At 47.3% G+C, this 12,981-nt stretch overlaps 1 protein-coding gene across 1 annotated transcript in view; it reads right to left on the bottom strand.

Annotated features, from left to right (window-relative positions):
* ARID3B (AT-rich interaction domain 3B) overlaps positions 1-12,981 on the bottom strand; it is a 36,638-nt gene continuing 23,657 nt past the window's right edge. Inside the window, 6 exon segments of the mRNA XM_032233697.1 lie at positions 1-114; positions 116-231; positions 1,728-1,832; positions 2,226-2,492; positions 3,926-4,185; positions 5,012-5,195. Of these exon segments, the coding sequence (XP_032089588.1) occupies positions 79-114; positions 116-231; positions 1,728-1,832; positions 2,226-2,492; positions 3,926-4,185; positions 5,012-5,195 (968 nt within the window). The 3' untranslated portion in view covers positions 1-78.

Below are 12,981 nucleotides of genomic sequence, written 5' to 3'. Positions count from 1 at the left end.
TCGACGGGGGGAGGACGGGACTTCTCCTGGGGACAGAGGAGCCGCTCGAGGCTGGAGAGCGGAGCCCCGCCGAGACCCTCAAAGAGACCAGCTGGTGGAGGGCTCGGCGGTGCGGGGGTGTGCCTCTGGAGGAGGTGGGGCTGGGAGAGCTACTGCTTGCCCCGCCACTGGTGCTCTGGGCGTTGGAGCCGGCAAGGAGGTGGACGACGGGCTTTTGAGCAAAGAGGACTCCTGTCGGGTGGGAAGAGAGGGAGGAGAGGTTAGTTGACGGCCTGAAGCAGCTTGGCCGAGGGAACCCAAGTTTCTCCTTTGGGGAGAATCGTGGAGGAGGAGGACGAGTCCCTAAGGTGCTTTTTTCAAAAGGCAACTGAACTTCCTTGGGCGAGTTTTGTTCCCCCCCCGCTCTTGAAATCTTTCCCTTCTCATCCATGATGAGACTTTTAGTTCAGACTTCTTTAGGCTGTACAATTTGGGATGAAGACCCTTGAGTGGCGTGGGAGGAGGATGGGTTTCCAGAGAAGAAGAAAAATTGCAGACTACAGAGCCAGGAGCACCACTCAGGTGACCCTGAGGACGCAGGTAAACGCTTCAAAGTGCCTCAAAGACCCTCTAAAGGTAAAGGTTCCCCTTGCACATATGTGCTAATCATTCCCGATTCTAGGGGGCGGTGCTCATCTCCGGTTCAGAGCCGAAGAGCCAGCCGCTGCCCGAAGACGCTCCGTGGTCATGTGGCCGGCATGACTCATGCCAAAGGCGCACGGACCGCTGTTCCCTTCCCACCAAAGGTGGTTCCTATTTTCTCCTTGCATTTTTAAACGTGCTTTCGAACTGCTCAGGTTGGCAGAAGCTGGGACAAGACACGGGATTTCACTCCGTTACGCAGCGCTAGGGATTCGAACCGCCGACCTTTCTGATTGACAAGCTCAGCTCTTAGCCCCCGAGCCAAACCGCGCCCCTCAATGACTATCTAAAAAGGATGCGAATGACCGCTGCCTGCAAGGAGCCTAAATCCTTCCCTTCCCCACCACCAGCCAGAGCCTAAGAACTTCTTGGATGAGAAGGGAAACGTCTTCGAAGAAGAAGGAGAAGGAGAAGAGAAGAAGAAGAAGAAGAAGAAAAGAAGAAGAAAAGAAGAAAGGAAGAAGAAGAAGAAGAAAAAAGAAGGAAGAAGAAGAAGAGAAAAAAAGGAAGAAGAAGAAGAAGAAAAAGAAGAGAAGAAGAAAAGAAGAGGAAGAAGAAGAGAAGAAGGAAGAAGAGAAGAAAAAGAAGAGAAGAAGAAAAAGAAGGAAGAAGAAGAAGGAAGAAGAAGGAGAAGGAAGAAGAGAAAAGAAGAAGAAAAAAGAAGAAGAAGGAGAAGGAAGAAGGAAGAAGAAGAGAAAAGAAGAAGAAGAAGAGAAGAGAAGAAGAAGAAGAAGGAGAAGGAGAAGGAAGAAGAAGGAGAAGGAAGAGAAGAAAGAAGGAAAGAAAAAGAAAGAAGAAGGAAGAAAAGAAGAAGAAGAAGAAACAGAAGAAGAAGAAGAAGAAGAAGAAGAAGAAGAAGAGAAGAAGAAGAAGAAGAAGAAGAAGAGAAGAAGAAGAAGAAGAAGGAAGAAGAAGGAGGAGGAGGCGGAGAAGAGAAAGCACCTTCGGGACACCATGAACTGTCAACTCCAAAAGAGGTGTTTGAGGATGCCTCTCTGCCCTGCACCTCCCATGTCAGCCCTGGCCTTACTCCCAAATGCTCTCACCAGCATAGATTGTGCCGTTGATTTCCACTGACATATTGATGCTGCCGAAGCCAGAAGGAGTCCAGTTTAATGCTGCGGATGCAGCTGCTGCATCTGATTTATCTTCTGAAGAGAAAAAGAAAAGCAGAAAAATAAGGAGGCTGTAAAAGCACTATAAAGTGGTATATAAGTCTATTGCTTGCTTGCTGCTTGTTTCCTTCCTTCCCTCCCTCCTCCCTCCCAGTGCTTAGAATGCAGTATTGTAGGCTAACTCTGCCTCACTGTCAGCAGTTTGATCTTGAGCAGTTCAAGGGTTGAAGGTTGATTCGGCAGATAGAATCTCACCAGGCTCAAGGTTGACTCAGCCTTCCATCCTTCCTCAGTCACTAAATAAGGACCCAGATTGTTGGGGGCCAAGAGGCTGACTCTGTAAACTTGGTATATAAGTCTAATGCTGTGGCTATGATGAAATGGATTGGGGCCAGTGAGGGGACCAGAGCGCTTCCCTAGGGGGCTCACCTCGGCCGTTGATCTTAATCTTCATGGGCAGCTGTCGGGCCATGCTGAAGAGGTTCCTCTGAAGGGCCTGCTGGACGAAGCGCTGCTCTTCCTCCGTCATCCGTGCCATCTTCTCCGCCGGCTCTCCGGATTCCAGCCGTTCCTTCAACTGTTCCAAGGTGGCCGTCCTGGTGGCCGCCGCAACGGCTACCGTGGCCTGCTGGTTGGCCAAGCTGACAGGCATGGCGAGGCGATTTGGCGCGGAGGCGGTCAAAGACAGGCCATCACCTGCAGCGGGGGGGGGGGGGGGAGAGGTTCTCAGGGCCTTCCAGAAGGCATCCTTCCATGGAGAAGCCCCTGGGTTCCCTCAAGACACAAGTAGCCACGAAACCAACAGGCCAAGCTTTATCCGAGATGATAAAGATGGGCCTGACACGGAAAGCAAAACCAGCCACAGAGACCGCTGAAGACTCAGGACAGGGATGGCCAACAGGAAGTCTCTAAAATGGCAATTCTGCCCATTGGTGGACTTCAACTCCCAGAATCCTCCTGCCAGAATGGAATTCTGGGAGCTGAAGTCCACAAGCCTTAAAGTTGCCAAGGTTAGGCGTGTTCTGACCGAGGCTTCCCAAGAGCATGAAGCAGACTCCTTGTCCCAACAAAAAACCCCTTTGATTAATTTGCTGTGAATTCTGTTCATCCACATCTAGCAAAGTCTTTCCAGGGAGGATTTACAGTCACAGACCTTCTCTGGCTGGGAGAGCTGCCAGGCCGATCTCTGCAAAACTTGGCAAGGAGTTTCGGAGAGTCACGAACCAATGAAGCGAACTAATTGTCTCCTGCAAACTCCACTCCCCTTTCGCTCCTCTTTTATTCCCTCTGGGAGGAGCCATTCATCATCCACCTGTGGCCTTCCTCCCAAGTCGACCCGTTCTTTAGCTCTTCCCTTCATCTGGCAACTCTGCGCATGCGCACACTGGGAACAGGCTCCAGCTGTTCGTCTGTCCCACTGATGTCTGAAGGCAGCTGATAACTGTCAGATGGCTCTGGCCCCCTCTCTGCCTCCGACACAGAGCCCTCATCAGAGCCTTCCCTGGACTCCAGGACTGGCCCATCTTCCTCCCCACCCTCCTCACTGTCCGAATCGGCTGCCAGCTCCACTAGTGGGCCACAAACCGGACGCCTTTGTTTAGGATAAACCCCAAAAGAGATATATGTAGGGGGTGCCCAACAGGATAGTCTGCTAATAACTACACAGAACAACTACAGGTTTCCTGCCAGGCATCCAAAATCTACTATATTTCCCATGGCAGTTTCTTAAAGGTTTGACTTCTCAGTTTACCATCCTCCCACTTGCCCTAAAATCCTGGATTAACCTCAATCAGAGGCAGTGATGGAGCCTCAAAGGCTCAACCAAGACTGGTTAGCTCCTTTAATAGTCTTAAGAGAATAATAATAGTAATAATAATAACAACAACAATAATAAGGATGATATTTAAGCTCATCATCATACATTTTAAGAAGGTACCTGACCAATACCTAGGATGCTGGCAGCAACCCGAATCAACCATCAGTGCCAGTCAATGATATTTGTGATACATTTTTAAATGTTCAGTTGACTGAGTTTCATGTTGAATGAATAACAGAGAGAATAATAATAACAGCAACAACGAAACAACGCTGATAATAACAACAATAATAACAATAAGGCTCTGCCTGACCTTTCCTGAGAGGGCCCGCCGAAGAGAGGTGTGGGTTGCTAGTTGTGCTGCTGGGGGCGAGGCTAACAAGGGGGAAGCGCATCTTGGGGGGACACAGGAGCGAAGGCGGTCCCGGGGTGGCGGGGGAGAAGCCGAATAAGGGGGAGCTGTAACTGGGCCGCCGGCCTTCCCGCCTGTTGCCGTCGATGGCGGCCTGCAACTCAGCAGGCGAGCTTAAGGACTTCTTCTCACATTCGTAGGCGTAGAGGTACTTCATATACCTGGGGGAAGAGAAACAGGAAAGGCTCAGCTGGGTCAGGAAGTTGCATTTGTGTGCGAGAGAACTAGATGTAGCGGTAACGCATCTTGCTCAATGCAGGAGAAGGAGATGGGCAGAGCCTGGGGGGAGGAGTCAAGAGAGGAATCAACCTGGAATCATTACATTGTCACAAACGGTCTAATCCCTTTTGAATTCAGCTAACTCTTAAAGGTAATGGCAAAGGTTCCCCTCCCACACAGGTGCCAGTCGTTCCCGACTCTAGGGGGTGGTGCTCACCGTTTCAAAGCCGAAGAGCCAGCGCTGTCCGAAGACGTCTCCGTGGTCATGTGGCCGGCATGACTCAATGCCGAAGATGCACAGAACGCTGTTACCTTCCCACCAAAGGTGGTCCCTATTTTCTATTGGCATTTTTTAAAATGTGCTTTCGAACTGCTAGGTTGGCAGAAGCTGGGACAAGTCACGGGAGCTCACTCCGTATCTAGCGCTAGGGATTCAAACCGCCGAACTGCCGACCTTTTTGATTGACAAGCTCTGCTTCTTAGTCACTGACGCTAAGATAGCACCAGGTAAATTAACTTATCGACCAATTTAATCCCGACTGTTAACTGACAATAGATTTTTGTGTATAGCCTGAGCAATACATTAGCCTGGCTGAAATTTTAATGTGCTCCTGATCCTTCGCACCTGATCATAAATCATTGTTGAACGAGGGACTGGCCTAAAGAAGTAAACCACGATCCACAAACCATACACAGACCAGATGGGACCGAAGGGGCCTGACTCTTCTTCCTGCAATGCCCAGCATCCCACCCCCCCCCAGCACTTACTGGGTGCGAAGCGTGAATGCTGCACTGGTGATGGAGGTGGGAAGGTTAAGGCCTTTGGTGATCTCCCTCCAGATTTTCTTGTTGATGATCTCCACCAAGCCTCCTTTCTCGGTCACCAGCTTGTAGAGCATGTAAAGGTCCAGGATCTGCTTGGCCATAATGGGGATGCGATTGATGGGTGTCCCTTAACGACGACACGGAGGGGGGGGGGGGGGAGAAAGAATGAGAAAGACAAGATTATCGAGAGACCTCCTAGTTTTTCTTTAAAAGGTTCTTTATTTTTCTTACTCATGCATGCATACATTTCACAAATATACATTCTCATAGATATTATTAGTGTTATACATTATCCTTTAACATTGAAAATTCCATTCCTCCCCTAAACGGTTCACCGAGAAATGCGCGATAAGACATATGCGTGCCGACAAAACGCGACAGACAAATGAGCGCCGTCAAATCGCTAATTGATTTTCGACAAAAGCGCGCCAACAAATGCGCGCCGACAAAATCATGTCATCAACAAACTATAGACAGCCCAGTGAGTGTGCTGGGCCTTTAACATAGTGGGACGTGTACAGGGCGGGGCATAACCTTTTCCTAGGGGGTCACAGCAACACTTGTAATAACAACACAAATAATTCATACACCATTCGAAAGCCCATCAAAAACTGAGTTTATTGACACGATTTAATAGTCAGTATGACCACCATTAGCCCTTCGAACAGCATTCAAACGAGGTGGATAAGAACACAACAAATCTTCAAACAGTTCCGTTCGATTTTCCAGATTTTTCAACACAGTTTTCCAAATCATTCTCAAAGTTTCAACCGAATATCGATTTTGACCTTGCTCCTGAATCATCAGAGCTTCCACTTCATCCTTAATTATGGCCTCAATGTTCTCTGCCGGATTGAGATCTGGCGAATTGAGATCTGGCTCCAGCATCGCGAGCCTCTCGAAAGGCAATGCATTTTATTCTGTCAATGATCCTTTGTTCTTCCGAATTGAATTTTCCAGCCATTCTTAAGCAAATTTAACATTTAATAGCTCATTCAATTCAGTTTTTTATGGGCTTTAAAATGAGGTGTCGCGGAAGTTGTAAACTGCTGTCGATCTTGCTGTGACCCCCTAGGAAAAGGTTATGCCCCGCCCTGTATATGTACGTTATAACCCTAACCCTAAAATTTTTTCGATTTTATTGTGGTTGTCATCGCGCTTTTGTCGGCGCGCTTTGACATCGCAAATTTGTGGGCGCGCTTTTGACGTCGCGTTTTAATCGACGCTATTTTGTCGGCACGCATATGTCTATCGCGCAATTGTCGGGTCACGCCCCCTAAACATATGATAATATATTCGAGATTGCTTTCCTGCCATCCCATACCTCTATCTTATTTTACAATAACTCCAATTCTTCCCTCTCTCTTTCTCCTACCCTCCCTTCTTCTCTACTTTCTTCCTCCTCTCCTTTCTTTCTTCCTTCTTCTCTTTCTCCCTCCTCTCCTTTCTTCCTTCTTCTCTTTCTTTCTCCTCTCCTTTCTCCTTCTTCTCTACTTTCTTCCTCCTCTCCTTCTCCCTTCTTCTTTCTTCCTCCTGTCTCTTTCTTCTCTACTTTCTTCCTCCTCTCCTTTCTCTTCTTCCTTCTTCTCTACTTTCTTCCTCCTCTCCTTTCTCCCTTCTTCTCTACTTTCTTCCTTCTCTCCTTTCTCTTTCCTTCTTCCCCTTCCTCTCCCCTACTCCTCCACCCTTCCTTCCCTTCCTACCTTCTAGCTTAAACCTCATCTACAAACCACTGAGAGCTCATTTCCTTCTGTTGGGGCCCGCTAGTGGTCAGTGGAGCTGGCAGCAGAGCCGGACAGCAGGGAGGGTGGGGAGGAACATGGGCCAGTCTTGAGGGTTGACAAAAGCTCAGAAGAGGGCTCTGCGTTGGAGGCAGAGAGGGAGCTAGATAGCAGTGAGGCAGAGGAACAGCTGGAGCCTGTTCCCAGTGTGCGCATGCTCAGAGCTGCCAGAAGACAAGAACAACTAAGGAAGCAGAGTCGACTTGGGAGTAATGCATGAAATGACACACCAACAGCAGCTTCCTTTGGTCTGAAATAATCCTTGACAACCCAAAGGTTGCCTGTTCCTCTTTCACTAAGCACTACCTATACAACTACCTCCCCATCGATCAAACTCTGTGTCAGGCCTGCAATTATATTCCTTTTAGAACTGCCACACTTTCTCTTATTTCATTATGCTGTTTCATTAGTATAGTTGATGGGAGGGGGGAATAGACAGGAGTAGGATTGTGGAATGTATTGTTATCATTCTTACTAGAAGCCAAGGTCATCCTTTGTCTCTGCACTTTTACACCTGACCGGAAGCAGCTGGGTGGAGACGCCAGCGTGGAAGAAGAAGATTGGACCATGTGATGGATTGTGGGTGTGGGGACAAGATCATGAACTTTCAACTGGGTGGAATTCTGATGTCATTTCCAGTATTGGGATTAACACAGATGTGCCTAAGATGTCTGCTTTATTAAATTGGAACTTTAAGGATAGTTTTGCCTTGGACTCTGATTAATTTTACACGATACTTGGAACGCTGACACTCTTGAGTTTTCAAAACCAGTTTTCATCGTTGACACAAAATAAATGAGTAGGTTTGATCTGAAGATGTGAGAAACGTGCATCGTCTTCCATGAGACATGCTTTCCTCTGAGAGCCGTTCTTCAAGCAGTAAAGCAGATGATGATGTTGAGACTTTGGCATTGCGTTAGCATTTTATAAACCAATCTAGCCAATGAAAGACATTCTCTGCGGAGAAGAAAATAGAAATGCCACAGATAAGAGCTGGCTTGACGGGAAAGGGGGAGAAAACACCAAACCTCTTACCCATAATACAGATTTCCTGTAAATTGGGCTCAAGGTCCAAAGCAGAAAGCATGGATGTACTGCTCTGCTCGAGATAAGATGGATAACTCTTTATTCTTCTCTAGGATTTTTTTAAATGCTTTTCACCACTTTTAATGTCTTGACAGATTAACATGTAGAATAGAACAGAGAATAGCAGAGTTGGAAGGGACCTTTGAGGTCTTCTAATCCAACCCCCTGCCTAGGCAGGAAACCCTACACCACTTCAGACAAAGGTTTGGCCAATTTCTTCTTAAGAACTTCTAGGCTTGGAGCATTCACAATTTCTGGAGGCAAGTAGTTCCGCTGATTAATTGTTCTAACTGTTTCTGGGTTACCAATTTCAGAGCTCCTGTTCTCGACCGGAGACTCTGGTAGGTTTGCTGATTCAAAATTCACACACTGTCTCTTTCAAATCTCTTCAAACTGAGATTTGAAAGAGACACCTATAACAACAGAAAAAGAAAGGGAGAGAGAAGAGGAGAGAACGAGAGGAAGAGGAGGGAAGGAAGAAAGAGGGAAGGAGAGGAGGGTGGAAGGGAGAGAAAGAGAAGGAGAGAGGGTAGGAAGGGGAAGAGTAGGAGTAGGGGAGAAGGAAGGGAAGAAGGAAGGGGAAGGAGAGGAGGAAGGAAGTAGAGAAGGGAGAAAAGAAAGGGAAAATAAGGTGGCGTTACAACAGGTGGAAGGGATGGTAATTAAAGCAACCCAAATTGTAAATTATAACCTTTTAAATGGAATAACAAATGCATAAACATACAAGTGTAAAGAAGAATAACAATTATGGGAATGTATACGTACTTAAAATGGTATGCAAGAGAATAAAAAATTAAAAAAAAATTGGCACAAAACCCCCCACCTTCCTATCCTCCCTCCCTCTCCCTCTCCCTCCCTCCCTCTCTCTCTCTCTCTCTCTCTCTCCTCCTTTTTATTTTAAAATAAGACTCCAGTGGAAAAAAAATGGCGAGGAGGAGAAGATGCAGTTCCCTTCTTCTCATTCTGGAGAGGTCTGTGCCCTCAAGAGCTTCACAAGCGAAAGGGAGGAGAAATAAGCACGCGCTCCGCACGCATTAAGTGTGGAAAGGTCCCGTATGGGGTGCCCCTTCCCCCCCCTCACGCCCTCTTTCCCAGGCCCAGGCGCCCATCCCTGCGTGCAAGAGCTCCCGGTCGGAAGAGACTGGTGATAAGTTCTTCCTGGAAGCCTTCCTGGTGCTGAAAAAAAGGGAGAACGCTGAAAAACGAGCATCTGGGGATGGAAGGAGGCCCAGCAGATCTTTTCACAGCTGGCTGCAAGGCCTGTCAGGAGCTCATGATGGATGAGTGTCATCTGGCAGGGGTGGGATTAATGATCTGTGGGTCAGAGGGGAGAATTCCAGCGGGAAAGGTCAGCGACCAGAGCAGAGGCATTAAAAGAATTGTTGCTGGTTTTGATAGAAGGCCCAGGTTTTTTTTCCTTCTTCTTTTTTTAACTGTACTTTCCAGTCTTTTTTATTATTATTAATATTAGAAAGTTCTCTATTTTTCTCTTTCAAATTCATTCACAAAAATACACTCTTATAAATTACTTTTAACATTTATCTATTCATCTTTATCATTACTTTCTTACAAATATATAGATTACAGTTTGGGTCACTTTCTTGGCACCCCATCTCTCCATCTTATTTTGCAACAACCTTGTTCCTTTTCTCTTCTCAACCTCCCTTCTCTGCTTTCTTCTTTCCTCTTCTCCTTCCTCCTTTCTTCTTCCCCTCTCTTTCCCTCGCTCCTCCTCTCTTGTCCTCCTTCTTCCCCTCTCTCCTTTCCTTGTTCCTCTGCTTTACCCTTTCTTCCTTTCTCTCCTCTTACTTCCTTTCTTCTTCCCCTCTTTCTTCCCCTCGTCCTCTCTTGTCCTCCTTCTTCCCCTCTCTCCTTTCATTCTTCCTCTGCTTTACCCTTTCTTCCTTTCCCTCCTCTTACTTCCTTTCTTCTTCCCCTCGTCCTCTCTTCTCCTCCTTCTTCCCCTCTCTCCTACTTGTTAATTCCCCTCCTTTACTTCCTCTGCTTTTACCCTTTCTTCCTTTCCCTCCTCATCCTTCCTTTCTTCTTCCCCTCTTTCTCTCGCTCCTCCTCTCTTGTCCTCCTTCTTCCCCTCTCTCCTTTCATTCTTCCTCTGCTTTACCCTTCTTCCTTTCCCTCCTTTTACTTCCTTTCTTCTTCCTCTCTTTCTTCCCCTCGTCCGCTCTTCTCCTCCTTCTTCCCCTCTCTCCTTTCCTTATTCCTCTGCTTTACCCTTTCTTCCTTTCCCTCCTCATACTTCCTCCTTTCTTCTTCCCCGCTCTTTCTTCCCCTCATCTGCTCTTCTCCTCCTTCTTACCTTCTCTCCTACTCTTAATTCCCCTCCTTTACTTCCTCTGCTTTTATCCTTCTTCCTTTCCCTCATCCTTCCTTTCTTCTTCCCCTCTATTTCCCTCCTTCCCCTCTCTCCTCCTCCTTACCCTCTCTCTTCCTCTTAATTCCCCTCCTTTACTTCCTCTGCTTTACCCTTTCTTCCTTTCCCTTCTCATCCTTCCTCCTTTCTTCCCCTCGTCCTTTCTCCTCCTTACCCTCGCCTACTCTTAATTCCCCTCCTTTACTTCCTCTGCTTTTACTCTTTCTTTCTTTCCCTTCTCATCCTTCCTTTCTTCTTCCCCTCTCTCCCCCCCCGTCCTCTCTCCTCCTCCTCATCCTCTCTTCTCCTAATTCCCCTCCCTTACATCCTCTGCTTTACCCTTTCTTCCTTTCCAGAGTCTTTCTTTCTCTCCCTATTTCCAAACCTGCATGGAGGGTGACCTCGAGTTTTGTAACTCTGCAAAAAAGTCCACAGTTTGCTTAGAAAGAGAGGTCAGCACCTCCTTCGCCCTGGGATGTAATCTGTATGTCCCATTCCATTGCTGGATCCTCCCCTCCCCTCGGGCCCTGGTGCCACCGGATCCCAAGCTATGTGGGTAATCAAATTCAGACCGGGTTTAAGGCACACACAAAAAACAACAGTTGCCCCAAGACTTCGGACGAAAGCTTTTTAACAAAGAACGGCTCGAATAATTTTGCAGCCCAGAAGCACGAAAATGGCTGTTGTTTTCTCTCTCTCTCTCTCCGTAAAAAAAATGTCCAAAATACACTATATTGCCAAAAGTATTCGCTCACAACTGCTTCTGATTATGTGGATGGGTGAGCGAATACTTTTGGCAATATAGTGAAACTAAAATGACATCCTTGAGGCTAAGTAAAACTAGTTAAAGAAACACACTATTTTTTTTCCCTCTCTCAAATTGTGAAAACTTGAGGTCCCTCCTCAGCGCTAGCTCACCAATTCACCACCTGGATATCTTTAGAAATAGTTGGGACAACAATTCCCATCTACTTCACCGAGTCTGAAGTCTACTCAAGATAATTAAAAAAAAAACAGCTATTCAGTTTCCCCACCCCCAGGGAAAGTTGAGGTTTCTACACCACTTCCTTTCCCCTAAGGTCGTTTCCCTCAATTTCTCCCCAACACACATTCACACATGGAGAATGGAGTTAATAAAAACAGAGGTAGATTATTGATTGATTGATTGAGCTTTGATATGAAAGGACCGAGGGCCCCAAAGCCAATTTTGGTAGTGTGAAGCCACCAACACACACACACCCGAGACAGAACAGTATAACGGAGTTGGAAAGGACCTTGGAGATCTTCTAGTCCAACCCCTCTGCTCGAGGAGACCCTATATCATAGGAGCCCTGAGGGCGCAGCGGTTAGTATGTAACATTGCAGGCCGACTCTGCTCACAGCCAGGAGTTCGATCCTGACTGGCTCAAGGTTGACTCAGCCTTCCATCCTTCCTCAGTCACTAAAATAAGGATCCAGATTGTTGAAGAGGTGGACTCTGTAAACCACTTAGAGAGGGCTGTAAAGCACTATGAAGCATTATATAAATCTAAGCGCTATTGCTAAGTGGGAAGGAAGGAAGAGAGGGAGGATGGACGGACAATGGTTAGAATGCAATATTACAGGCTAATTCTGCTGACTGCCAGCAGTTCGATCTTGACCAGCTCAAGGTGGGCTCAGCCTTCCATCCTTCTGAGTTGGTCTAATGAGGACCCAGATTGTTGGGGGCAAGAGGCTGCCTCTGTAAACCACTTAGAGGGGGCTGGAAAGCACTGTGAAGCATTATATAAATCTAAGTGCTATTTGCTAAGTGGGAAGGAAGGAAGGAAGGAAGGAAGGAAGGAAGGAAGGAAGGAAGGAAGGAAGGAAGGACGGACAGCGGTTAGAATGCAATTTTACAGGCTAATTCTGCTGACTGCCAGCAGTTTGATCCTGACCAGCTCAAGGTGGGCTCAGCCTTCCATCTTTCTGAGGTTGCTCAAATGAGGACCCAGATTGTTGGGGGCAAGAGGCTGACTCTGTAAAGTGCTTAGAGAGGCCTATAAAGCACTGTGAAGCGGTATATAAGTCTAAGGGCTATTTCTATTCTTTTTTTTTTTTTTGACAAGTGGTTCTCCAGTCTCTTCTTAAAAACCTCCAGTAAGGGAGCACCCACAACTTCGGAAGGAGGGAAGAAAGAAGGAAGGAAGGAGGGAGGAAGGAAGGAAAGGAAGGAGGGAGAAAAGGAAGGAAGAAGGAAGGGAGGAAGAAAAGGAAGGAAGGAGGAAAGGAAGGAAGAAGGAAGGAATCTGAAGGCATTAGTCATGAAGAAATGTTGCTTGCCACTAGCTTCTCTGCCCTTGAAAACAAGCAAGGCAAAAGCTGAGAAGCAGCTTCTGACCTCCCATTTCCCAGGACAGCCAGTTTAATTTACTCTCGTCCCCTGACCACCTTTGTCCACTTCCACAGCGGGTATCTGCAACCCCCCCCCCACCTCAAAAAAGCAGGGCTCAGTTACCCGATTTCACAAGCCTGCAGACCATCACGCCTGGTTTCCAAAGCCGGAAAGTAATCAATCATGCCTTATTTGACAGGCAGCCGAGAGTTTTATCGGCACCTATGGAAATGCCATCGAGTCCGGGCCTGACTGAGCAATAGATCCCAGCTATTTCGGAACCTGGTTGCCAAGATGAAGGCAGCCTTAACTGACACCCCCC

Source organism: Thamnophis elegans, chromosome 16 (genome assembly GCF_009769535.1).
Source record: "Thamnophis elegans isolate rThaEle1 chromosome 16, rThaEle1.pri, whole genome shotgun sequence".
NCBI lineage: Eukaryota > Metazoa > Chordata > Lepidosauria > Squamata > Colubridae > Thamnophis > Thamnophis elegans.
This window is presented reverse-complemented; position numbering and strand designations above follow the sequence as displayed.